The sequence below is a fragment of the Gekko japonicus genome, unplaced genomic scaffold (genome assembly GCF_001447785.1).
Source record: "Gekko japonicus isolate JY-2015 unplaced genomic scaffold, Gekko_japonicus_V1.1 scaffold1338, whole genome shotgun sequence".
Classification (NCBI taxonomy): Eukaryota; Metazoa; Chordata; class Lepidosauria; order Squamata; family Gekkonidae; genus Gekko; species Gekko japonicus.
The window spans coordinates 71847-91279 of record NW_015173168.1 but is presented as its reverse complement, the minus strand read 5'-3'; the positions used below and the strand labels follow the sequence as shown (position 1 = coordinate 91279).

At 44.2% G+C, this 19433-nt stretch overlaps 1 protein-coding gene across 1 annotated transcript in view; it reads left to right on the top strand.

Moving 5' to 3' along the window:
• LAMB1 (laminin subunit beta 1) overlaps positions 1-19433 on the top strand; it is a 98602-nt gene that overhangs the window by 39886 nt on the left and 39283 nt on the right. Inside the window, exons 13-21 of the mRNA XM_015422523.1 lie at positions 4334-4469; positions 4885-5043; positions 8262-8389; positions 8924-9044; positions 10047-10251; positions 11399-11542; positions 11866-12097; positions 16816-16979; positions 18222-18443. Of these exons, the coding sequence (XP_015278009.1) occupies positions 4334-4469; positions 4885-5043; positions 8262-8389; positions 8924-9044; positions 10047-10251; positions 11399-11542; positions 11866-12097; positions 16816-16979; positions 18222-18443 (1511 nt within the window). The remainder of the gene's footprint in view (positions 1-4333; positions 4470-4884; positions 5044-8261; positions 8390-8923; positions 9045-10046; positions 10252-11398; positions 11543-11865; positions 12098-16815; positions 16980-18221; positions 18444-19433) is intronic.

Here is a 19433-nt window from a genome sequence, read left to right as displayed (position 1 = left end):
GGTGGAAGGGGCAGCACGAAGAGCCCGCACTGGGGAGAAGGCGGGGGGGGCTCTTGTGCTTAACCAACTCTTGCTCGAGCAGCCCCACTTGTCCATATATGCTCGCTAAAGCGAGCCGCCTGCAGTTCAACTGATTATAGAGAGGGACTCTGGGGCAGGTGATGCTCTGTCTTCTTGGTGCTTGGGGGGTGGGCAAGAGTGGGAGGGCTCCTAGTGTCCTGGCCCCACTGCTGGACCTCCTGATGGCCCCTGGTATTTCTGGCCCCTGTGTGACACAGAGTGTTGGACTGGATGGGCCTTTGGCCTGATCCAACATTGGCTTCTCTTATGTTCTTATGATCTCGAGAGGGGTGGGTGGGCTACGGGTGCTCAGGTGCCCGCCTGGCTAGCTGGGGTGACTTGATCTTGGGAGGGGGGGTGGGCGGCGGCACTCAGGGCACCACGGCCTGCCTGGCTAGCTGGGGGTGTGTGGTGGGAGAGGGACCCAGCCAGGTCACAAAGTCCCCCCCCCCGTGGCTCAAGGTGCTGCCAGAAGGGAGCCTCGCCTAGTGTGCAAAAATACCTGGGTCCGGCCCTGGGCGTTACGTCACGCGGCGCCGGCTCGGCTAGGGGAGAGTGCGCGGCGACTCCCGGTTTCTTTTTTCCGTCGGAAACGGGTCCAAGTGGCTCTTTATGTCTTAAAGGTTGCAGACCCCTGCATTAACCCATGGGAGGAAACAGGGGTGCTTTGCCTCACACTGCTGTTTAGTTCTGACATCCATATGAAGAAGAAAATTTTGAATAAATAAAATCTTTGGTTTTATAAATATATAGCTGAACAGTGAAAGAGACAGATTTCATTCAAACCCTTCTCACAAACACATAAAGCAGGGGTGTCAAACATGCGGCCCAGGGACCAGATCAGGCCCTTGGAGGGCTGCAATCCGGCCTGCAACGCCCTAGCTGTTTCCTGCTTCCTTTTCCAGTTCTGCTGCTGCTGCTACATCACAGCTTACTTTACCAGACTCTCTCAATTGCACAGGAGAGATAGATAAACTAGCCTCTCCTGTGCAATTGAGAGAGTCTGGTAAAGCACTGGCTGAGGCTCCCCCCCTCCCCCCAGCTAGAGCTTGCTTCCTGGCCAGGCTGCCTCAATCATATACAGGAGACAAAGGGAAGCCTTTCTTTCCTTCCACTGGCTGAGGCTTCTCCCTGAAGGGAGGCAGGGAACGAGGGAGAGTCTGTTTTTCTGGGTGCCTCAATCACATGGCAGAAATACCAGGCACCTTTAAGACCAACCAAGTTTTGTTCAAGGTATGAGCTTTTGTGTACCTTGCTACAGTGTGTGTGTATTCTGTTAGGCTCCCTATGCTGTGTGTTTGTTTGTTTTGTTGGGCTCCTTATGCCAGGGCTCTCCTTGGTGCAACTGGGTTCCCTCCCCCCTTTCACTGTGTTCATGCCCTCATGATCCAGACTTTCTCAGTAAGAACCAATGTGAACTATTTTAGAGGAGGAATAAAAACAAACCAGTGAAGTGGATTAGGCTGAGAGTGTGCGTCCAGACCAAGTTCATCCAGCACATTTCCTTTGTAGGAAGTTGTAGTTATTTCTCTGAGGAAGACTATAATTTTGTAGACAAACAAACAGCCCTCAGGCTGTGTCAGGATGCCTTCTCATGTTCTTGACCAGCACATGAAGCAACTTATGTACAAAAACTTGCAGTGCCCAGCCATTTCATGTTTCCCCTTGGGTCCTAGGCTCAGAACACTGAGCATGAGACTTCTATAATAAATGTCAATAAATCAAATCAATAATGAATGTCAGTACTCAAGATTGCTACAGCACAGACATTTTGATGCAATAATTCAGAGCAAGAGATGTCAGTTATCAGAGACTGTTAAATAAACAAAATATTGCAAGAGTAGTAATGTTTTTAGCATGTTTTTATTTGAAGTTAAAAAAAACTTTGTGTTTGTGTCCTTTATAAAGTTTATATCTCCATTATCTGGCATTACATTTTATGACACACATGGCCCAGCTCAACAAGGTCTCATTTATGTCAGACCTGGCCCTCATAACAAATGAGTTTGACACCCCTGACATAAGGTGTATTTGCTTTGTTCCCAAGATTCCAAATTTATTTATTGATTTTGACTTATGAATAGTGAAGACTTATTTGATTGAGTCATTAAGCCCACTGCCAAAAGAACAGAAGCCTTGCTTGGTTGGATCAGAGCAAAGGTCTGTTTAGTGCCACATTCTCTTTCCACTACGGCCAGCCAAGTGTCTCCAGCAAATTCACAAGTGGAACAGGTGGACCCTGTTGATTATCCCTGGCATCTGGGAAATCTGGAGGTATACTCCATCTCTTCTTTCCTAATTTGGTTAAGCCAGTTAACTTCCACTTGGCTTAGCTGTTAGTCCTATTACCTGAGCTCAACAAAACTTCCTTGTATTTCAGTTTCACAGTTCTATGCTCTCATCTATTTAAAGTGATTACAAAGAATCACATTCTGACCAAGCTCATATTTATGCCTTTGATCATTTGCCCCTAATTTACTTTGTTCCCCATGCAGGTATCAGCTACATAGTTTTTAAGAGGAGTTTGCAGTGGTGGTGGAACTATGTTACTGCTTGGCCTGTGAATGTGCTGATAGCAGTGATTGCAAAACCATCTGAAAATGGGTGTCACTGGCAAGCAGAAATCAAACCATGTGTTTTTCTTTTTTTGGTTGTCCCGAGAGAATGGATTCATTCAGAAGTGTGTTGGCTTTAAAACTGTTGCAGTTGAGATGCCTGTTTTACGAGCCAGTTTTCAAATTTTACAGCAGCCTGTTTGCAGGAGTGGCAAGTTCTTATTCAAAGCAAGTTGACTGTGCACAGGTTCCCAATCACTTATATCAAGATAGCTTGTCATAGTCCCTGAAATGCACAAGTGGACTTAAAGTCTATTTAGTGGTTTTGAATACTGGAAGACAGTCAAGAAAGCTTCACAGGGGATGAGGTCATTGTCTCAAACATGGGAAGCTTCCCATATTTGTTAAAATGTATCTGGGATAAATAACTTCCTGGATTTTCCATTGAGACGGCTCAGGAAAGGCTAATTTCCCATTGTTGAAGAGCTGTTCTTCTGGGCAGATGCTGAGAATACTGTAGCTTCTTTCAGCTCTTCAGTAAATAGTTTTCTGAGTAAAAATAAAATTAGGCTTGAGGAAAAGGTTTCATGTTGGGAAAATGAAGCATATTTCAGATGGTTCAGATTAAGTCTGTTTTACCTTTTTTGGATATGTGTTCTCACTCTTTGTGAATATATATTTAGAAGCTGCTAAAGGTATTGATTAAAGGTGAATTTAGTCCAAAAAAATTTCAGAGGAAGAGAGAATATTTAATAACAATAGCCATCACCTCCATGGATTTTTTTTTTTCATTGTTAATTGTTGTTTGTAAGAACATAGGAAGAGCTCTGCTGGTCCATCTAGTCTAGCATCCTGTTTCACACAGTGGCCAACCAGTGGCCCTGGAGGCCCAACCAACAGAGCACAGAGGCCAATGCCTTCCACCGATGTTGCCTCCTCATACTGGGTTTCAGAGGTTTACTTCCTCTGATAGGGTTGCCAGGTCCATCTTCCACCCCCAGCGGGGGACTTTGGGGGCATTCCTGGAAGGGGTGGGGCATCCCCAACGTGATGACGTCACGTGGGGGCCGCCCCCCCCCCCCCCCCGGCTGTGCGCCGGATCTCCAGAAACAGCAGTTCCCTGCACTTAAAGTAGCCGGCAGCCGGCGTTTCCCCTTTTATTTTCAACACTGCGTTTCCCTTTTAAGAACGAAGCTGGCTTTTCCCTGCAAGCTTGCGGAGTTCGCGCTTGGGATGAAACACGGGTTGCACACCCTTAAAGGGAGAGAGATGGGTGGCTGTGGGTGTTGGGAGTGGGGCTTCCCCCGCCGGCCATCTGGCTGGCGGTGGGTAGAACTCCCCCAAAAAACGGGGGACCCTTGGCAAACCAGGGGGTTTGGCAACCCTATCCTCTGAGCATCGAGGTTTCCTTTTGAACCTATGGCTAGTAGTCACTGAGGGACCTATCTTCCATAAATCTGTCTAATCCCTGAAAGTTTTCACCTGGCTCCTGTATTAAATGATTTGCATCTGAAATCTGGGCTAGGTACCTGTCTGCAGAAACATTAATTGTTGCAGTGAAGCATTGTGATTTGTGCTGGTTATGCTGCTGTAGTGGTTGGTGGATCCTACCCTAAAAATTTACTTAACTTGTGTGCCAGTTTCTAGGGGTTTTGCCTATCTACCTACTTGAGTTTTTCCATAGGAGACCTGCAATTTAAATTAATTTTCCATTTCAGCTGCTCAAGTGAATCTGGCCAGTGCCTGTGCAGGCCTCATATGATTGGCCGACAATGCAGTGAAGTGGAACCGGGTTATTATTTTATTTCTTTAGACCATTATGTCTATGAAGCAGAGGAAACTGTCTTTGGCCCTGTGAGTATCCACATTTAGAGATGGGGGGGGGGGTTGCTTTGTTTTTAGTATTCTGTAATTACCATGTATTTTGTAATCTCCACACATTCTGTTCTATTTCTACCCTGTTGGCTTTATAGTATGGCTACCAAAAACCGATCATATGAAATATCAATTGTATTGGGGGGACTGGAGTGAAAAGGCAGTGTGAAAGTTTTAAAAATGAATAAATATCTAGTGTTTTGATGAGAGGGGGAGAGAGAGAGAGAGAAGACAAAATTGAGAGGGAAACAGACAAATGAAAGGAGGACAGAGAGAGTACTGTTTTTTAATACCACACTGTTCCTTGCATTTCTTTGCCTATGTCTTTTTGCCCCTTGAATACAAATGGTCTAACTTGAACAAAAATGTAATAATTTCCCCTGTGATTTTGCAGGGAGTGAGTATAGTTGAACGTCAGTATTCTCAAGAGCGTACGCCTTCATGGACAGGAATAGGATTTGCCAGAGTTCCTGAAGGAGCATACCTGGAATTCTACGTTGACAATATTCCATACTCTATGGAGTATGATGTTTTGATTCGCTATGAACCACAGGTAAATAAATACCTTGCAGACCCCTGTTGGCTTCACAGTGCTGCTTCTGAATGGGGGATACAAAAGCCATGTGATACTTTCTGCGAGGACCAATCAGTTGGAAGAGAGTGGGTGGGATCTGTTAAACCGCGAATGGCTTAAGCTTCAGAATAGATATCTCCCTCCTCTTTCTTTTCCTGAAACCCTGTCTCTTCCCAAAAAAACACATTCACCAGGGTCTAAGACTCTTCGGGCTGTGCTAGGGGCAACATTTGCAGAAATCCCCGCCCCCCAGTACTGTGTGAGCTCTTCCACAAAGAGAGCAAAATCTTGTGCAAGAGTGGGGCATGGTGGTTTCAGCTGTTGGCTCTCTCTACAGTTGTAGCCTCCTGTACTGTATCCTACTTTATTCTTGAGGGTAACCCAACCCCCTGGAGCAGATTTTTTGGGGAGCAGGAGGGTGCATGTATTGGATGTTGTAACTCTGCATGCAAGAGGGAAGGGAAAGGTTTAAGAGAATTCTCTTGTTTGGTTACACTTGGCAGTTGCCCCCCCCCCCATCTTGAGGCTCTTTGGCCCTTGCTTGCCTTCTGTTTCATCTTACATAGGACCTCACTTGTTCTGTCTCTTACCTGGTCTTGGAGCTGTAGCAAGTTAACCTTTTTGAAGTTAATCTAATCACAGTAAGTTAAATATACCTACATCAGTTTGTCATGTAAGATGTGCTTCTATTTTTGTAAGTAAAAAATTCTTTCTTTTGTTACCATTGGAGTCAGATCATCTTTGTAATTTGTTCGAACAGTGTTTTCTCTTAACCAGGAAACATGGGAAATTGGGGGGGGGGGTACTGTGTAAAGCTTCTATGCTTCCAAGGCAAGTTATTTTTTTTATATTTAACTCAATAGCATGTTAAGGTTAAGAGCCTCCCCTGACTCCACTCAGCCTGGGATGGCCAACCTTAGTGTGGGGAGAGGTCCTACGCACTGCACTGAGGAGGTTTAGGTGCCAGGAAGCATCAGATTGTGGGCAGGGAACCTCGGCCCTACCACCTATTTGGGGAAGAACCAGAAGATGGCGGATGAAGCAGCTGCAGTGAATGGCTGCAGCCATGGGAGACGTCATCAGCAGGCACTGTCTTCCACGAGGCCTTGAAAGACCCAGGGAGCCCAAACAAGTGCCCAGTGTGGTGGGGAAGGCTGTCAGCCAATGGGAGGAGGCAGGAGGGCCACAGTGAGGGGGGCAGAAGTGAGGGGCCTGGCTGTAGCCAAGGTCTGGAGGCTAGACTCGTTCCAGAAGTCAGGCTGAGCCCAGCGGGGTAGAGAGCCAGAATGAAAGGGCTGCAGCCAGGTTGGGAAGCTGCAGAAGGGCAGCCTATGTGAAGGGGATCACTGGCAGCATGATGAGGGAAGGGCACAGTAGTAGAAGGGGATTGGTTGTCAAAGTGGGGGTGGAGCAGCTGGATCCTATAAAAGGCGCACGGCCATACCTGGCTGAGGAGGATGAATGAGCTTAGCTCAGACAGGAAGGCAGGAGAGAAAGCACACCAGAGACAGCCTGGGAAAAGGAGGAACTGGGTGGTTTAACCCCCTCTCTTTTCCAAGTCCCGAGGCCAGAGGGAGTTTGGACCTCAGCCAGGAAGGTGGGGAAAGGTGGTGTTCCCTCCATGGGGCATGGGAGACTTCACAGTGCAGTTCAAAGGCTGGTAGATGTATTCTGTGAACATTTTTTGTTCAGTTTAGTGGCTCTAAGCCAGGGGTGGCCAAACTTGTTTAATGTAAGAGCCACATAGAATAAATGTTAGATGTTTGAGAGCCCCAAGACACAAACAAATATTACATGTTTTTTTGAAAAATATGCAAATTTGCTTTTTGTTAACATTAAACAAGGCTGCCAAAAACAAAAGGGGTAAAAACAGATATTGATTATATTTGTTTGCTAATGATATTTATTTGTCTAAAAGAGAGAGGTGAAAAAAATAATGAAAGAGGTGGAAAGAAAGAGAGAAAGAGACAGAAAAAAGCAAATACATGTGGAGGGGGAAAGAAGGAAGAGAAAAAGAAAAGAAGGAAGGGAGAAAGAGAGAAAAAGAGAAAGGTGTGGGGAAAGCAAATAGATGGGGGGAGGGAGAGGTGAAAAGAAAGCAACTTTAACTTTAAATGCATCCTCTAACACACACCCCTCCACCGGCTGGCTTGGCTTGAAGAAGGGATTTAAAGAGACAAATGCCTTCTCCAAGCCATTTGGGGGGGGGCTTTGAGAATGCATTTATAGTTAAAGTTGCTTTCTTTCTTTCCCCCCCACCCCCACATACCTCAAGCCTACCTAAGGAGGGGAATACTGGCTGGGGAAGAGAAGACCAATCGGGAAGGCTTCCCCAGCCACCCTGCCGGGAGCCACACAATATGTGTGAAAGAGCCGCATAAGGTTCCCAAGCCACAGTTTGGCAATCCCTGCTCTAAGCCATTGTCTTTTCAAGACATTTGAAAATCTACCAGTGTGGAATGAATTAGCTTTCCTGTCTAATGTCTACATACACAGAGATATTGTAATATCTACAAAGTATTACCTAAGTCCAAATCTGAATAGATAATTAGTTATCTGTCTGTATGAGTAGATGTGGAAAGGCTGCATTAGAAATAAACATCTCTTAAGTGCTAGTAACTCATAATGGCAATTCTGGCACCTGCTTTGCAAGGGGCCCTTTAGGCAGATCAAGGCCATGTATACCGTTGTCATTGGATTGCATAAACAAAGATTTCAAATTTGTGTATTGTTTCTAAAGTTAATATTTGAAGATGTGTGGTGGTGTTTATTTTAGGATGTGGATTTTGTTGACGTTAGTAAATTTTTTGAAGCCTAAATATGAGTACATAATGAATAATGGAGGGTAAAGTTCCTGGATGTCATGAGAAACGTGGATACCATCCTGCAGAGCTCAAGGATTCCAGGCTCTGGACACTGGAAACTGGAATCTTCTTCAAATCTATTTCAAAAACTATGAGGGCTGGAAGCTTGGCTTTCTGTCTCTCTCCCTCCTCTAAAACCCCTGAAGTTTCCACCCTCCTGACAACTTGCAGTGCGGTCCATTATAAAAAGCTGCTTACACTGGCCATTTGCTATAGTTTGCAGTGACTAGATATTATTGTGTAACCTGTATCACCTGTATCACCAAAATTAGTCCATATCCACGCAGAGCACCTTGTGTATATTTTGTATTAATGTGGACTGATTTTTCTCAGTTACCAGATCAGTGGGAAAAAGCCATTATCACAGTATTTCGCCCAGGCACGATTCCTAGCAGCAGCAGATGTGGTAATACCGTTCCTGATGATGATAACCAGGAGGTATCATTACCTCCAGGTTCAAGGTGAGTTGACAGTAAATGTGCAGCAGTGGACTGGGAGGTAGAATGGATTCCAGATAATTGTCGATCTGATGCTAATCCACTAATTGTAATCATACTGCTTCTTGTATACACCCTGAGTATTATTTTTATACCCGCTTAGAATGGATCAGGAGCTGCAGTGGCTCAAGTGGTTAAGACCCTGAACTGCAGGCTGTGGAAGGTCAGTAGTTCAGCAGTTCGCGACCCGAGTGTGCCGCATGAGCTCCCATCTCTGGTCCCAGCTCCTGCCAACCTAGCAGTTCGAAAGCAAGAAATTGCAAGTAGATAAATAGGTACCACTTCAGTGGGAAGGTAACAGCGTTCCGTGCGCCTTGGTGTTTAGTCCTGCCGGCCACATGACCACGGAAATGTCTTCGGACAGCGCTGGCTCTTTGGCTTGGAAACGGAGATGAGCACCCCAACCCTAGAGTCGGATTCGACTGGCTTTCGAGCAAGGGAACCTTTACCTTTATAGAATGGATCATTTTCTAATGTTGCATTCCATTATCAATGCAGATATGTAGTCCTTCCGCATCCAATATGCTTCGAAAATGGATTGAATTACACTGTTCGTCTGGAGCTGCCACAGTACTCCTACGATACAGAGGTGGAAAATCCGTACACTCTCATTGACTCAGTAAGTGCATTGTAATTTCTGTTGTATTATTTTATTGAAAAATAAGGATATGTAGAGGTTGAGGATGCAACCTGCCTTCTTTTATTAGTGTTATTTTTAGCATAAAGTACTTTTGTTTGTGAAGCAGCCTGGAGGGAAGGAAGGTCAGTTGATCTCTCCCCATGAGGGATATTAAACTCTTCATGTTTGTGATGATGGTTAGATGTAGCACTGTAGGCCCGGCACACTTATCTGCTCACTTGGACGCTTACAGGAAGGAAGGGGAGGAGAACGGATACCCTATGGTATCCTTGATATACAGCTCACAGAAGTGCATGTATGAGAAGACATGGATTTTGCCCAGGGCTGTTTTTCTTTGTGGTTATTGCTCAGATTTACATATGGTTATAATTGGTATCATTGCTTAAAAACGTGTATGTTTCAGAAATACAGAATTCTCCTGCTTGAGTGCAACTCAAGGTTTTAGGAGCGGCTCACACTATAGTTCAAAAGATTGAGGTTGAGGGGGAAAACCTGTAGGAGTTTTTTGGACTGCATTCTTTTTAACAGATACCATATGTTGATCTGAGCAAGATCTTTTGAAGGTGCTGCCCTGCAGATGGGTAAGATCAGTGGCTGCCCGTACCCAAGCATTCTCTATTGCGGTGGAATAACTTACCCAATGAGGTTAGGAAGGCTCCCCCATTAGTATAATTCCTCGGAGTGTGTAAATTAGAACTTTTTTAGAAGGGAGTTTCTACAGAAGAGATACTGATGTAGTTTTAATGTTTGTTGAAAGTTTGGTTTTTGTGTTTGCTGTTTAATTTTTTTTTTGTAATCTGACTTGGGTCTTTGTGAAAAAGGCAGACTATAAATGAAGAAATAAATAAAGTACAATCTGATATTTTGAATTAAGCTTTATTAAGTATTTGTCTGAAACATAGTGGGCTTTTGAACAAGACCAAGTTTACATTTGAATAATAATAATAATCCTGCTGCGTTCAACCTCATTCCATTCCCCAGCTTGTCCTTATGCCTTTTTGCAAATCGTTGGACATATTCTCAGTTGGCGGAAGAGGCGATGATTTGATGACTAACAGTGCCTGGGAAACGTTTCAGAGATACCGGTGCCTGGAGAACAGCCGGAGTGTTGTTAAAACACCCATGACGGATGTTTGTAGGAATATGATTTTCAGCATCTCAGCTCTGCTGCATGAGACAGCATTGTGTAAGTAGATGTAACTGATTTAGAACAAGGTAGTTCAAAGTGAGGAGCTGCGGTGGCTCAAGTGGTTAAGACGCTGAACTGCAGGCTGTGGAAGGTCAGTAGTTCAGCAGTTCGAGACCCGGGTGCCGCATGACGGAGTGAGCTCCTGTCTCTAGTTCCAGCTCCTGCCAACCTAGCAGCTCGAAAGCAAGAAATTGCAAGTAGATAAATAGGTACCACTTCGGTGAGAAGGTAACAGCGTTCCGTGCGCCTTGGCGTCTAGTCATGCCGGCCACATGACCACGGAAACGTCTTCGGACAGCGCTGGCTCTTCGGCTTGGAAACGGAGATGAGCACCGCAACCCTAGAGTCGGATTCGACTGGCTTTCGAGCAAGGGAACCTTTACCTTTACCTTTAGTTCCAAGTGGGATTCAAAGCTCAATTGGGGATAACTAGGAGGAAATTGTGTTGACTCCTTATCAGCAAACCTGGCTTCACCATAGAAGGTGGCATACAGTTCCAGCATGTAAGTAGTAAACAGAGCAGCTGAAGAAACAAACATTGGCCATGAGAAAAAAGGTGCTTAGGGGGAACATAGGCTACAGTTTATTAAAAGCTGCTCGTGTCTAAGTCCCAAATAACGTCTAGTTCAGTGAATAGATTTTGTAACACATTCTACTTTTATCCCTCCTTGATTCTGTTTAAAGATCTCTAAATCCCAGGCATTGTTTCTGTTCTGGTGAGGTTTTGTCTAAAAAGGATCGTGGCTGACCCCTGTACTCATTCACTTTTTAAGTTATTGCTAGAGCCAAAATATACTTGTGCTTTCCAATAATGAAAACTATCATCAAACAACGTGAAATCAGTAAAAACAACAATAAACCAGTCAGTAGGATAAAATAGCAGCCCCAAAACACACTGAAACAACTTCAGTGGGATGGTAGAAAGATAAAATAACTACACATAAATACCATATAAGAGTCCTTGAAATGTGTAGTAGGACATTTTGAGCTTGTGTGGTAATATAATGTTCACATCACTAATATCTATCATATCAGAACTGTAAATGCTAGTCCTCTATTAACAACAATTTCCACAGTGGTTTTGTTGCCAAGATGGTCTACACTTTTGTATTTCCAAACTTTTGTTTTCTTTCCCTTTTTTCAGCTTGCCAGTGTGACCCTCAAGGTTCATTAAGTTCTGTGTGCGATCCTAATGGAGGCCAGTGTCAGTGTCGGCCAAACGTGGCTGGAAGAAGATGTGACAAATGCGTTCCGGGCACTTTTGGATTTGGACCTAGTGGATGCAGATGTATGTTGTTTTGTCCTAACTCAAAATTGCGGATAGGCAGGGGAGAGTCTGAGCACCTTGGACGGAAAGCAGGATAAAGATGCAAATAATCAATATAATTGGTGTTGCTTATTGAAATCTCAAACTGCCTGTGAGAGGGGGGAAAACCCTTTTATTTCAGTAAACCTGTAAGAGTTCTTATGAACTTAAGTATAAACCACTCATCTTCCAGGTGTTTTTTGATTAAGACACTCTAGCCTTCAGGTCCTAGTGACGTAACTTTGTGATTGACAGTCTTGTGTCCGGTTTTAATTTTATTCAAGTTGTCTCTGTGTTCTTTTTAGTTTGCGAGTGTCACGTCCAAGCTTCTGTCAATCCCTTCTGCCACCCGGAGACTGGACAGTGCCCCTGTTTCCATGGGATATATGGCCGTCAGTGTGACAGATGCTTACCGGGTTATTGGGGATTTCCAAGCTGCCAAGCCTGCCAGTGCAATGGCCATGCGGATGATTGCGACCCATATAGTGGGCAGTGTTTAAATTGCCAAGATCACACCACTGGACACAATTGTGAAAGGTACTGTTTCTTTTGACATCTGGTTGGCTGGTGTATTCATTGAGTTGGATCCCACGGAAAATTTCCACTGACCAGGGGGAGCAAGTTTTGCGAGTTCCCCTCCCCATCTCTCTTGTCAGCCTCCAGCTCTCCTCTCATACTGTTCCTGGTGGGCCTCTGTTCCCCACTAGCTGCATTTTGAGGGATTGTTTTGGGCTGCAGTTGTAGAGGTGAGCAAAGTCCTATTCTGCTGATGGAAACTCCTTCCTACAACAGCAATGTACTATGGGGTACAAGCCACTGGATGAAATAACTAGTATTCTGCCCTCTGCAAAGTAATTCTACCCTTCCCCCTTACTTTTTATTATTTATTTATTTACATTATTTCTAGTTTCCCTTTCTCACAGGGGCTCAAGGCAGATTACTCAGAGTGAGTCAGTACAGTCAATGAAATGGGATGTTCAGTAAACAATGCACTAGGATTGCAGAACCGGAAGTCTAAAAGGTGGAACTGAAGTATGGGCATATGTATTAACATGACACATTAAGTGGTGCAAAAATTACATAATAGGATCCTACTGACAGTAAACTATACAACGGTATAGACTGCAGTCCCTAGTCCTTTATCCAAGTAAGTTTGTAAATCATTTTGTACAGTGCAACCCTATTGCCTGTGTAGAAAAGCCCTCTTGAATCGTTCAGTTTTGCTTCCACCAGTGGGAGCCTTCCTGATCTCCTTGGGCAGGCCGTTCCATAAGGAAGCCACACCAAAGAAAGCATGCGTTTGAGCAGTAGCTGATTCTGTCCATTTGCCGGTTGGCGCCTGCAGAAGGCCCTGCTCTGATTAATGAAGCTGTCATGGCAGAGCATAGGGGCATTTGCATGGGGCATATTTTCATGTTGGGTGCAGGTTGAGACACACATTAATTGTCACTTGTAGTCTGGTTTTCCTTCTTTGGTGCTGTTCCTTCCCAATCTTTGTCATTTGAATAGGGAAGGGTGGTTTTTCCTTGAAAAGGAGTGTTAAGAACCATTAGGTTTATAGGCCACAGCAGATGTCAGCTGCAGAAAGAAGGGGGCGGGGAAGGCTAGGATAGTAAGCGTGAGAGTCAACCATGGCTTGATCAGATCTCTGGAGAGACGGAAATGTGCTAAATAAATAATAGAATTTTTGCATATGGTTTGCCAGTACCAACATTCCCTCCTGCCTTCCAGGTTCTGAATTTAGAATCATAGAATTATAGAATCATAGAGTTAAAAGGGACCTCCAGGATCATCTAGTCCAACCCCCTGCACAATGCAGGAAATTCACGAATACCTCCCCCTCCACACCCGCAGTGGCTGCTGTTCCATGCCCAGAAGATGACAAAAAATCTCCAGGATCTCCAGCCAAACTGGCCTGGAGAAGAATTGCTTCCTGACCCCAAAGTGGCGATCAGCATTTCCCTGGATGTGTAAGAAAGGGCCACAATAACTAAGCACTGATGCAACCCTTCCTGCCCTCCTTTCTTGTGATCTGCCTAAGTTCACAGAATCAGCATCGCTGTCAGACGGCTGCCTAGCCTCTGTTTGAAAACCTCCAAAGAAGGAGAGCCCACCACCTCTCAAAGAATCCTGTTCCACTGAGGAACCGCTTTAACTGTGAGGAAGTTCTTCCTTATGTTTAGCCAAAAACTCTTCTGGCTTAATTTCAACCTGTTGGTTCTGCCAGTGCAATGGCCATGCAGATGATTTGCAACAGAAAACTCCATACCATCCTCTATATGACACTGTTCAAGTACTTGAAGATGGTTACCATATCACCTCTCAGTCGTCTCTTCTCCAGGCTAACCATACCCAGCTCCTTCAGCCTTTCCTCATAGGGCTTGGTCTCCAGACCCCTCACCATCTTCGTTGCCCTCCTCTGGACACATTCCAGCTTGTCTATATCCTTCTTAAATTGTGGTGTCCAAAACTGAACACAATACTCTAGGTGAGGTCTAACCAGAGCAGAGTAAAGCAATACCATCACTTCACGTGATTTGGACACATAGAGGTTACAAGAAGTAACCCTGAAGAAATATATTAGTATAATTTGGTTGTAGTATTGCTGTCAGTGGCAGCTAAATTTGGAATTTTAGATTGGTGTGATAGAAAGAACTCAAAACATACAGGAAGGAAAAGGTTCTCAGTTACAACTGATTGTGCACAGTGTCCATGTGTCAACTATGGGATGTTAAGGATGTTGAGGTTACTCCAGCTTTGTGTGCATGGTGGTGTGTGCAGATGCCATGAGGCATAAGTAACACCCCTCCACCACCACTAGTTTGAATCTACAAGTGCATTTTTGTATGTGGAAGACATTGTTCACTCACAGACAGGCTATTTTATGCTTTGCACTACAGTGGAACACAGGAAAAGTGACACTACTGCAAAAATGTCTTTCCACGTGCAAGACATTCTGCAATCTCTTGCACAAACAAAGGTATGAGCATGTCTACAGAATCTGCATTTGCAGTGTTGTATTAACACTTGTTCAGAGGATAGTCTCAGTGGATATTTTCCTTCTGGTTATGGTTCTTTGGATCCAACCCATATTTCTGTGCTAAAAAGTATTGTAATTGGATTCCCTCACCAAAAAGTCTCTGTACAAAACTTTCCAGAATACATATCAACATGTGAATGAAAGTGTGTTTACGTAACATGAGGAATGAAATTGGCTAGGCTAGCTTCCGGTTTTGGCGTTCACAATGGCAGCCGCTTTCTCCCGATCTCCGGGAGATGACTGCCAGAGCCCACGGTGAGGAGGGGGTGCGACTGCCCGCGGCACCCCCGGAGCCTCCGCATGAGGCTCCTAGCCATGGGGTACTAGAAAGCTCTTCCTCCAGCGACCCTGCCGGCGAAGGGGGGCTGTCTCTGTGCCCTGAAGGTCCCACCGCGGAGCATCCCAAATGGGAATCAGAAACCGCAAGATGAAATGCTTGGTGGCCAAGCGATTTAAAATGAAAGCGGATTTATCGTTGAATCGTGAGTTGGAGTTTAAGCGAGAAACACTGAAGAGCTAGTCGAAAACCCACCCTATGAAAGCGAGGGGAGTAGGGAACTCTCCCCCGCTAAAAAAAGTTAAGCGAATCTTGTGCAATTACGAAAGGGGGGGGTGGACTAGTGAAGCAAGAAAGACTGAAATAAAAAGCATTTAAGAACTTACCAAGCTGTTTAAAGAGTATCAGTGACTGTGATAACTTTTACTAAAAGTAAACATTCCCCAAACATGGCGCCCACGAGAAAAGATGAGAAAGACAAACAAGTGAAACCTAAGCTTCTTGCCGGAACTGCTGGCCCAGCGAGTCCTGCTCCTAGACAGGACACAACCACTGAGCTGCAAAAGATGCTGACGGAAGCATTGCGACCTCTGCTGGAACAAGTCACGGCATTGCATAGCAAATTTGATGCACAGCAAATGCAATTAACTGAAATAACCAAAAAAACAGATAAAACTGAACAAGAAGTAAAAGAAGTGGATGCCAACACTAAAAAACTTAAAAAAACAGCTGCAGGCAATGGAGGAGTCTCAACTGTTACAGCTACAAATGGAGAAAGCAAAGCTATGTCTTAAGATTTCAAGGTGTTCAGGAAGAAAAGATTGAGAATCTGAAACAGACTATGTGTGATGTATTAGGCCCTATGGCAGACATAAAAACAGATACTCTACAAAACAAAATAGATACGATCTATAGGTCGTATTCTGAATTTACAAGAAAAAATAATCTGCCAGGGGAAGTGATCATAAAATTCTCTAGAAGACAAGTGAGAGATCAAATTCTTAAAGCAACAGACGGATCTACCCTGAAAATCAAAGACAAAGAAATAAAAGTGTTAAAGGACATCCCATTTGAAATAAGAAGGAAGAGAAGGAAATACAGAGACTTGATGATATTTTTACAAAAGACCAACATCCCCTACAGATGGATTGTTCCCGAAGGCACAATCTTCAAATTCATGGACAAGAAAGAAAAAATTGACTCTCTTGCAAAGGCATGCGAATTTTTACACCAACACAGTCATCCATCAGGAGAAGTAGAAGTCGAGAAAGAGGACAGCACCAAAGAAAGCGAAGAAGAAGGAGCAGTGGCATCTTCAGATGAGAACTCAGATTCCAAATTAGGCGCAGTTGCCCCGAAGACAAGCTACCTTTTGAGGGGGGGGGGGGGTATAAAAAATGAGATGTTATTACACTCTGAAAGCTCTTACAATGTATTGTTATAATTATTTCTTGGGTTGCTTTTTAAGAAGTCAGAAGTGGTAGTGTTTAAATTCATTTTTCGGTATAAACTGACTATTAGATTACCACATTCAATGAACTTGAATCGAACTTTGAGCTAAAAGCTAATTTGCTACGCAGTATGTATGATCACCATCTCTTGGGGTTTTAGTGGGTTTTATTTACTTTCTCCCATAGTATGTAGATCCCCTCCCTAATTTTCGTTGTAGTTTATAGAAAATGCAAATTAAAAAATCCCCTATGGGGAAAAAAAAGAAATTGGCTGGGCTTGGCATCTTTTCTGCTAACATCAGAAAAGAGCCAAGTCAAATATCTGTAAAATAGTGCTATTTTCTTGCCGGATAGTGCTATTATAATATTGCTAATAGTGGAGAGTGGCAAACTCTGACTCCCCTGTATGCAATCAGTTGCTAGTGACCCAAGATACCTGTATGATATTCCTTTAGTATTCTTAACAGATCTTTCATTTTAAAATTAGATGCCTTGGTGGTTATTATGGTGATCCTGTCCTGGGATCTGGAGATCACTGCCGCCCTTGCCCTTGTACTGATGGGCCAGAAAGTGGCCGCCAATTTGCCAGTGGCTGTTACCAAGATCCTGTCACACTGCAGGTGGTTTGTGTCTGTGAGAAAGGCTACAAAGGTAAAGTATCTGGTTAATACAAGTGACCCAAGACTGTTCTATATTTGTGGTCAGGGAGATGAGAGAGAATGGAGGAAAATGTAGGGGCATTAGGACAACCTCTCATGTTTTTAGTATTTTTAGTGATTGGGATGTGTCCTAATCAAAGGTCTTGGCAACCAGGTTGATACTACGGAGCAAAGAGAGAATATGTTTATATTCGAAGAAACTAGTTTTCATATTGTAGGATGTAAGCTAGAGTCACTCAGGACTCCCTTTCTCAGGTTAATGTTCAAAAAAATTAAAACAATGGCATCAGTATTGACTGGGATCTGGGAGACCCAGGTCTGAATCCCCACTCTGCCATGGAAGCTTGCTGGGTGATCTTCAGCCAGTCATTCTCTCTCTTACAGCTTCAAGAGGGGATTGAATAAACATATGGAGCAGAGGTCCATCAACGGCTATTAGCCGCAATGTATAGCTGGAACACTAAGTCTGGGGCAGTGATGAGCTATATTCTTGGTGCTTGGGGGGCAACAGTGGGAGGGTTTATGGTGTTCTGGCCTCGCTGGTGGACCTCCTGGTGGCACCTGGGTTTTGGCCACTGTGTGACATAGATTGTTGGACTAGGTGGGCCATTGACCTGATCCAACATGGCTTCTCTTATGTTCTTATGTACTTCACTGAGCTGTTGTGAAGATAAGCCTCTTGGGTCCTCATTGGGGAGAAAGATGGAGAGAAGACTGTAGAATTCTGTTATTTTATTACCAGACATGGTCTCTAATACTTAAAGTGACACAAAGGCCTTTGTGGAACAAAGCAGTCAATGAAAGGGGTGAAATGTTTATTAAATTTATACCCCAGTTTCCAGCCATGATCAGCGGCCAAAGCAGTCTGCAAAAATGAAACACGCATCACAAAATCCAGGAGCGAATATCTAACACCAGTAAGGATCTATGAATTATCAAGCCAGTACACAAAAATGTAGAGAAAAATAGTTAAACGAGTGATAGGTAATAAAATTCTGGGATGGAATTAGCCCCCAGCTCTGTTTTCAGCAGTGAGAAAAAGGAGGCATTGGGGAATGCAGTCAGTGTTCCAGATCCTCTTAGCACTGTAATGGTGGCCACTGCAAGCCCCAGTCTGGGGGACAGGTGGGATAAAAATCAAATAAATCAAGGGCCACACTTGCCATGGGTTTAGGGTTGCCAAGTCTGGATTGGGAAATTCTGATGATTTCTTCTGTGCTTGGCTGTTGAACAGGGAGCAGGTGTGGTGAATGTACTTCTGGATACTTTGGAAACCCCGAGGAGATCGGAGGGGCTTGCAGGCCCTGCCAGTGTAACAACAACATTGATCTGACTGATCCAGAGGCCTGTGACAGAAAAACAGGGTTGTGCCTGAAGTGCTTGTATCACACAGAGGGGGGAAACTGCCAGCTGTGTAAATATGGCTATTATGGACGGGCCCTTCAGCAGGGCCGAAGTAAGTGGGGGGAAGGCCTTTGCTTCTGACCCTTGCTTGTCTCCTTTTAAGTTTTAGGGCATTTCTTAGAGCACCGAATGCCAGGAATCTGCAAATGGAAAGGTCAATATGAGAACTCAAGCCTAGTTTGAATAGGCTCACTGCAGATGGTGAGGCTTTTCTGATTTAACCTAATACCCTGGAACTTAATTATTTAGAGGCAATCTTAGGTGTGCACAATGTTTACAATGTTTTGAAACGGTAGCACTTAAATGAAAAAGCTCAATAGCGGGAGAAAGAAGATGGGTAGTTTTCGCATATCCTGAAGAACAGAGGCCTTTGTGAGAGATGAGGCTTTCTTAATAGCACTCATTGTTCCCCTCCTTTCAAGTTAATGAGCCTGGCCATTTCCTGCTGCTTCTCCCTTCAGTCTGTCTTCAGAATCGCTCTTACTATGCTAAAGGGCAGAGTAGTAGATTTTTTGGCATTGTGGGAGGAGTAGGATCATCTTCTAAATTAAGAGAAAAACAGTCCCTTTGTAGCACCTTTAAAGATTTGCCTGCCTGAATTTGTCATATGTATGAAGGGATGACCTGTGGGTATATACCATGAATGCGTTGAGGGAATGATATATGTTAAGAAATTGTTATGTACATTTAAAAGCTCTTGTGCAGTTTCTTTCCATGCAGTGAGATGTAGCTCTGAAACTGTTGTGTTTAAACATACTGAATGCTCTGTTTCGTTCACTGTTTTATCCTTAGAAACAGTCCTGTGAGCAGTAGCACTCTCATTTTAGGCATGAAGGGACTGAATAGTGAGAAACAGGGCTGGTTCCTGCTTTTCCTAGTGACATAGCATTTGACTGCATGTCTTTTAGCTGTTTTCCATGTGGCAGTGGGCTTGTGTGGTTTTCTTCTGTAGCTGTGGGGCTTCCACATTGCAGGTTTCGCCACATTTCCTGTGCCCCAGTTCCACAAAGCGGCCATTTCTCCTCACACGACTGGAGGGCTT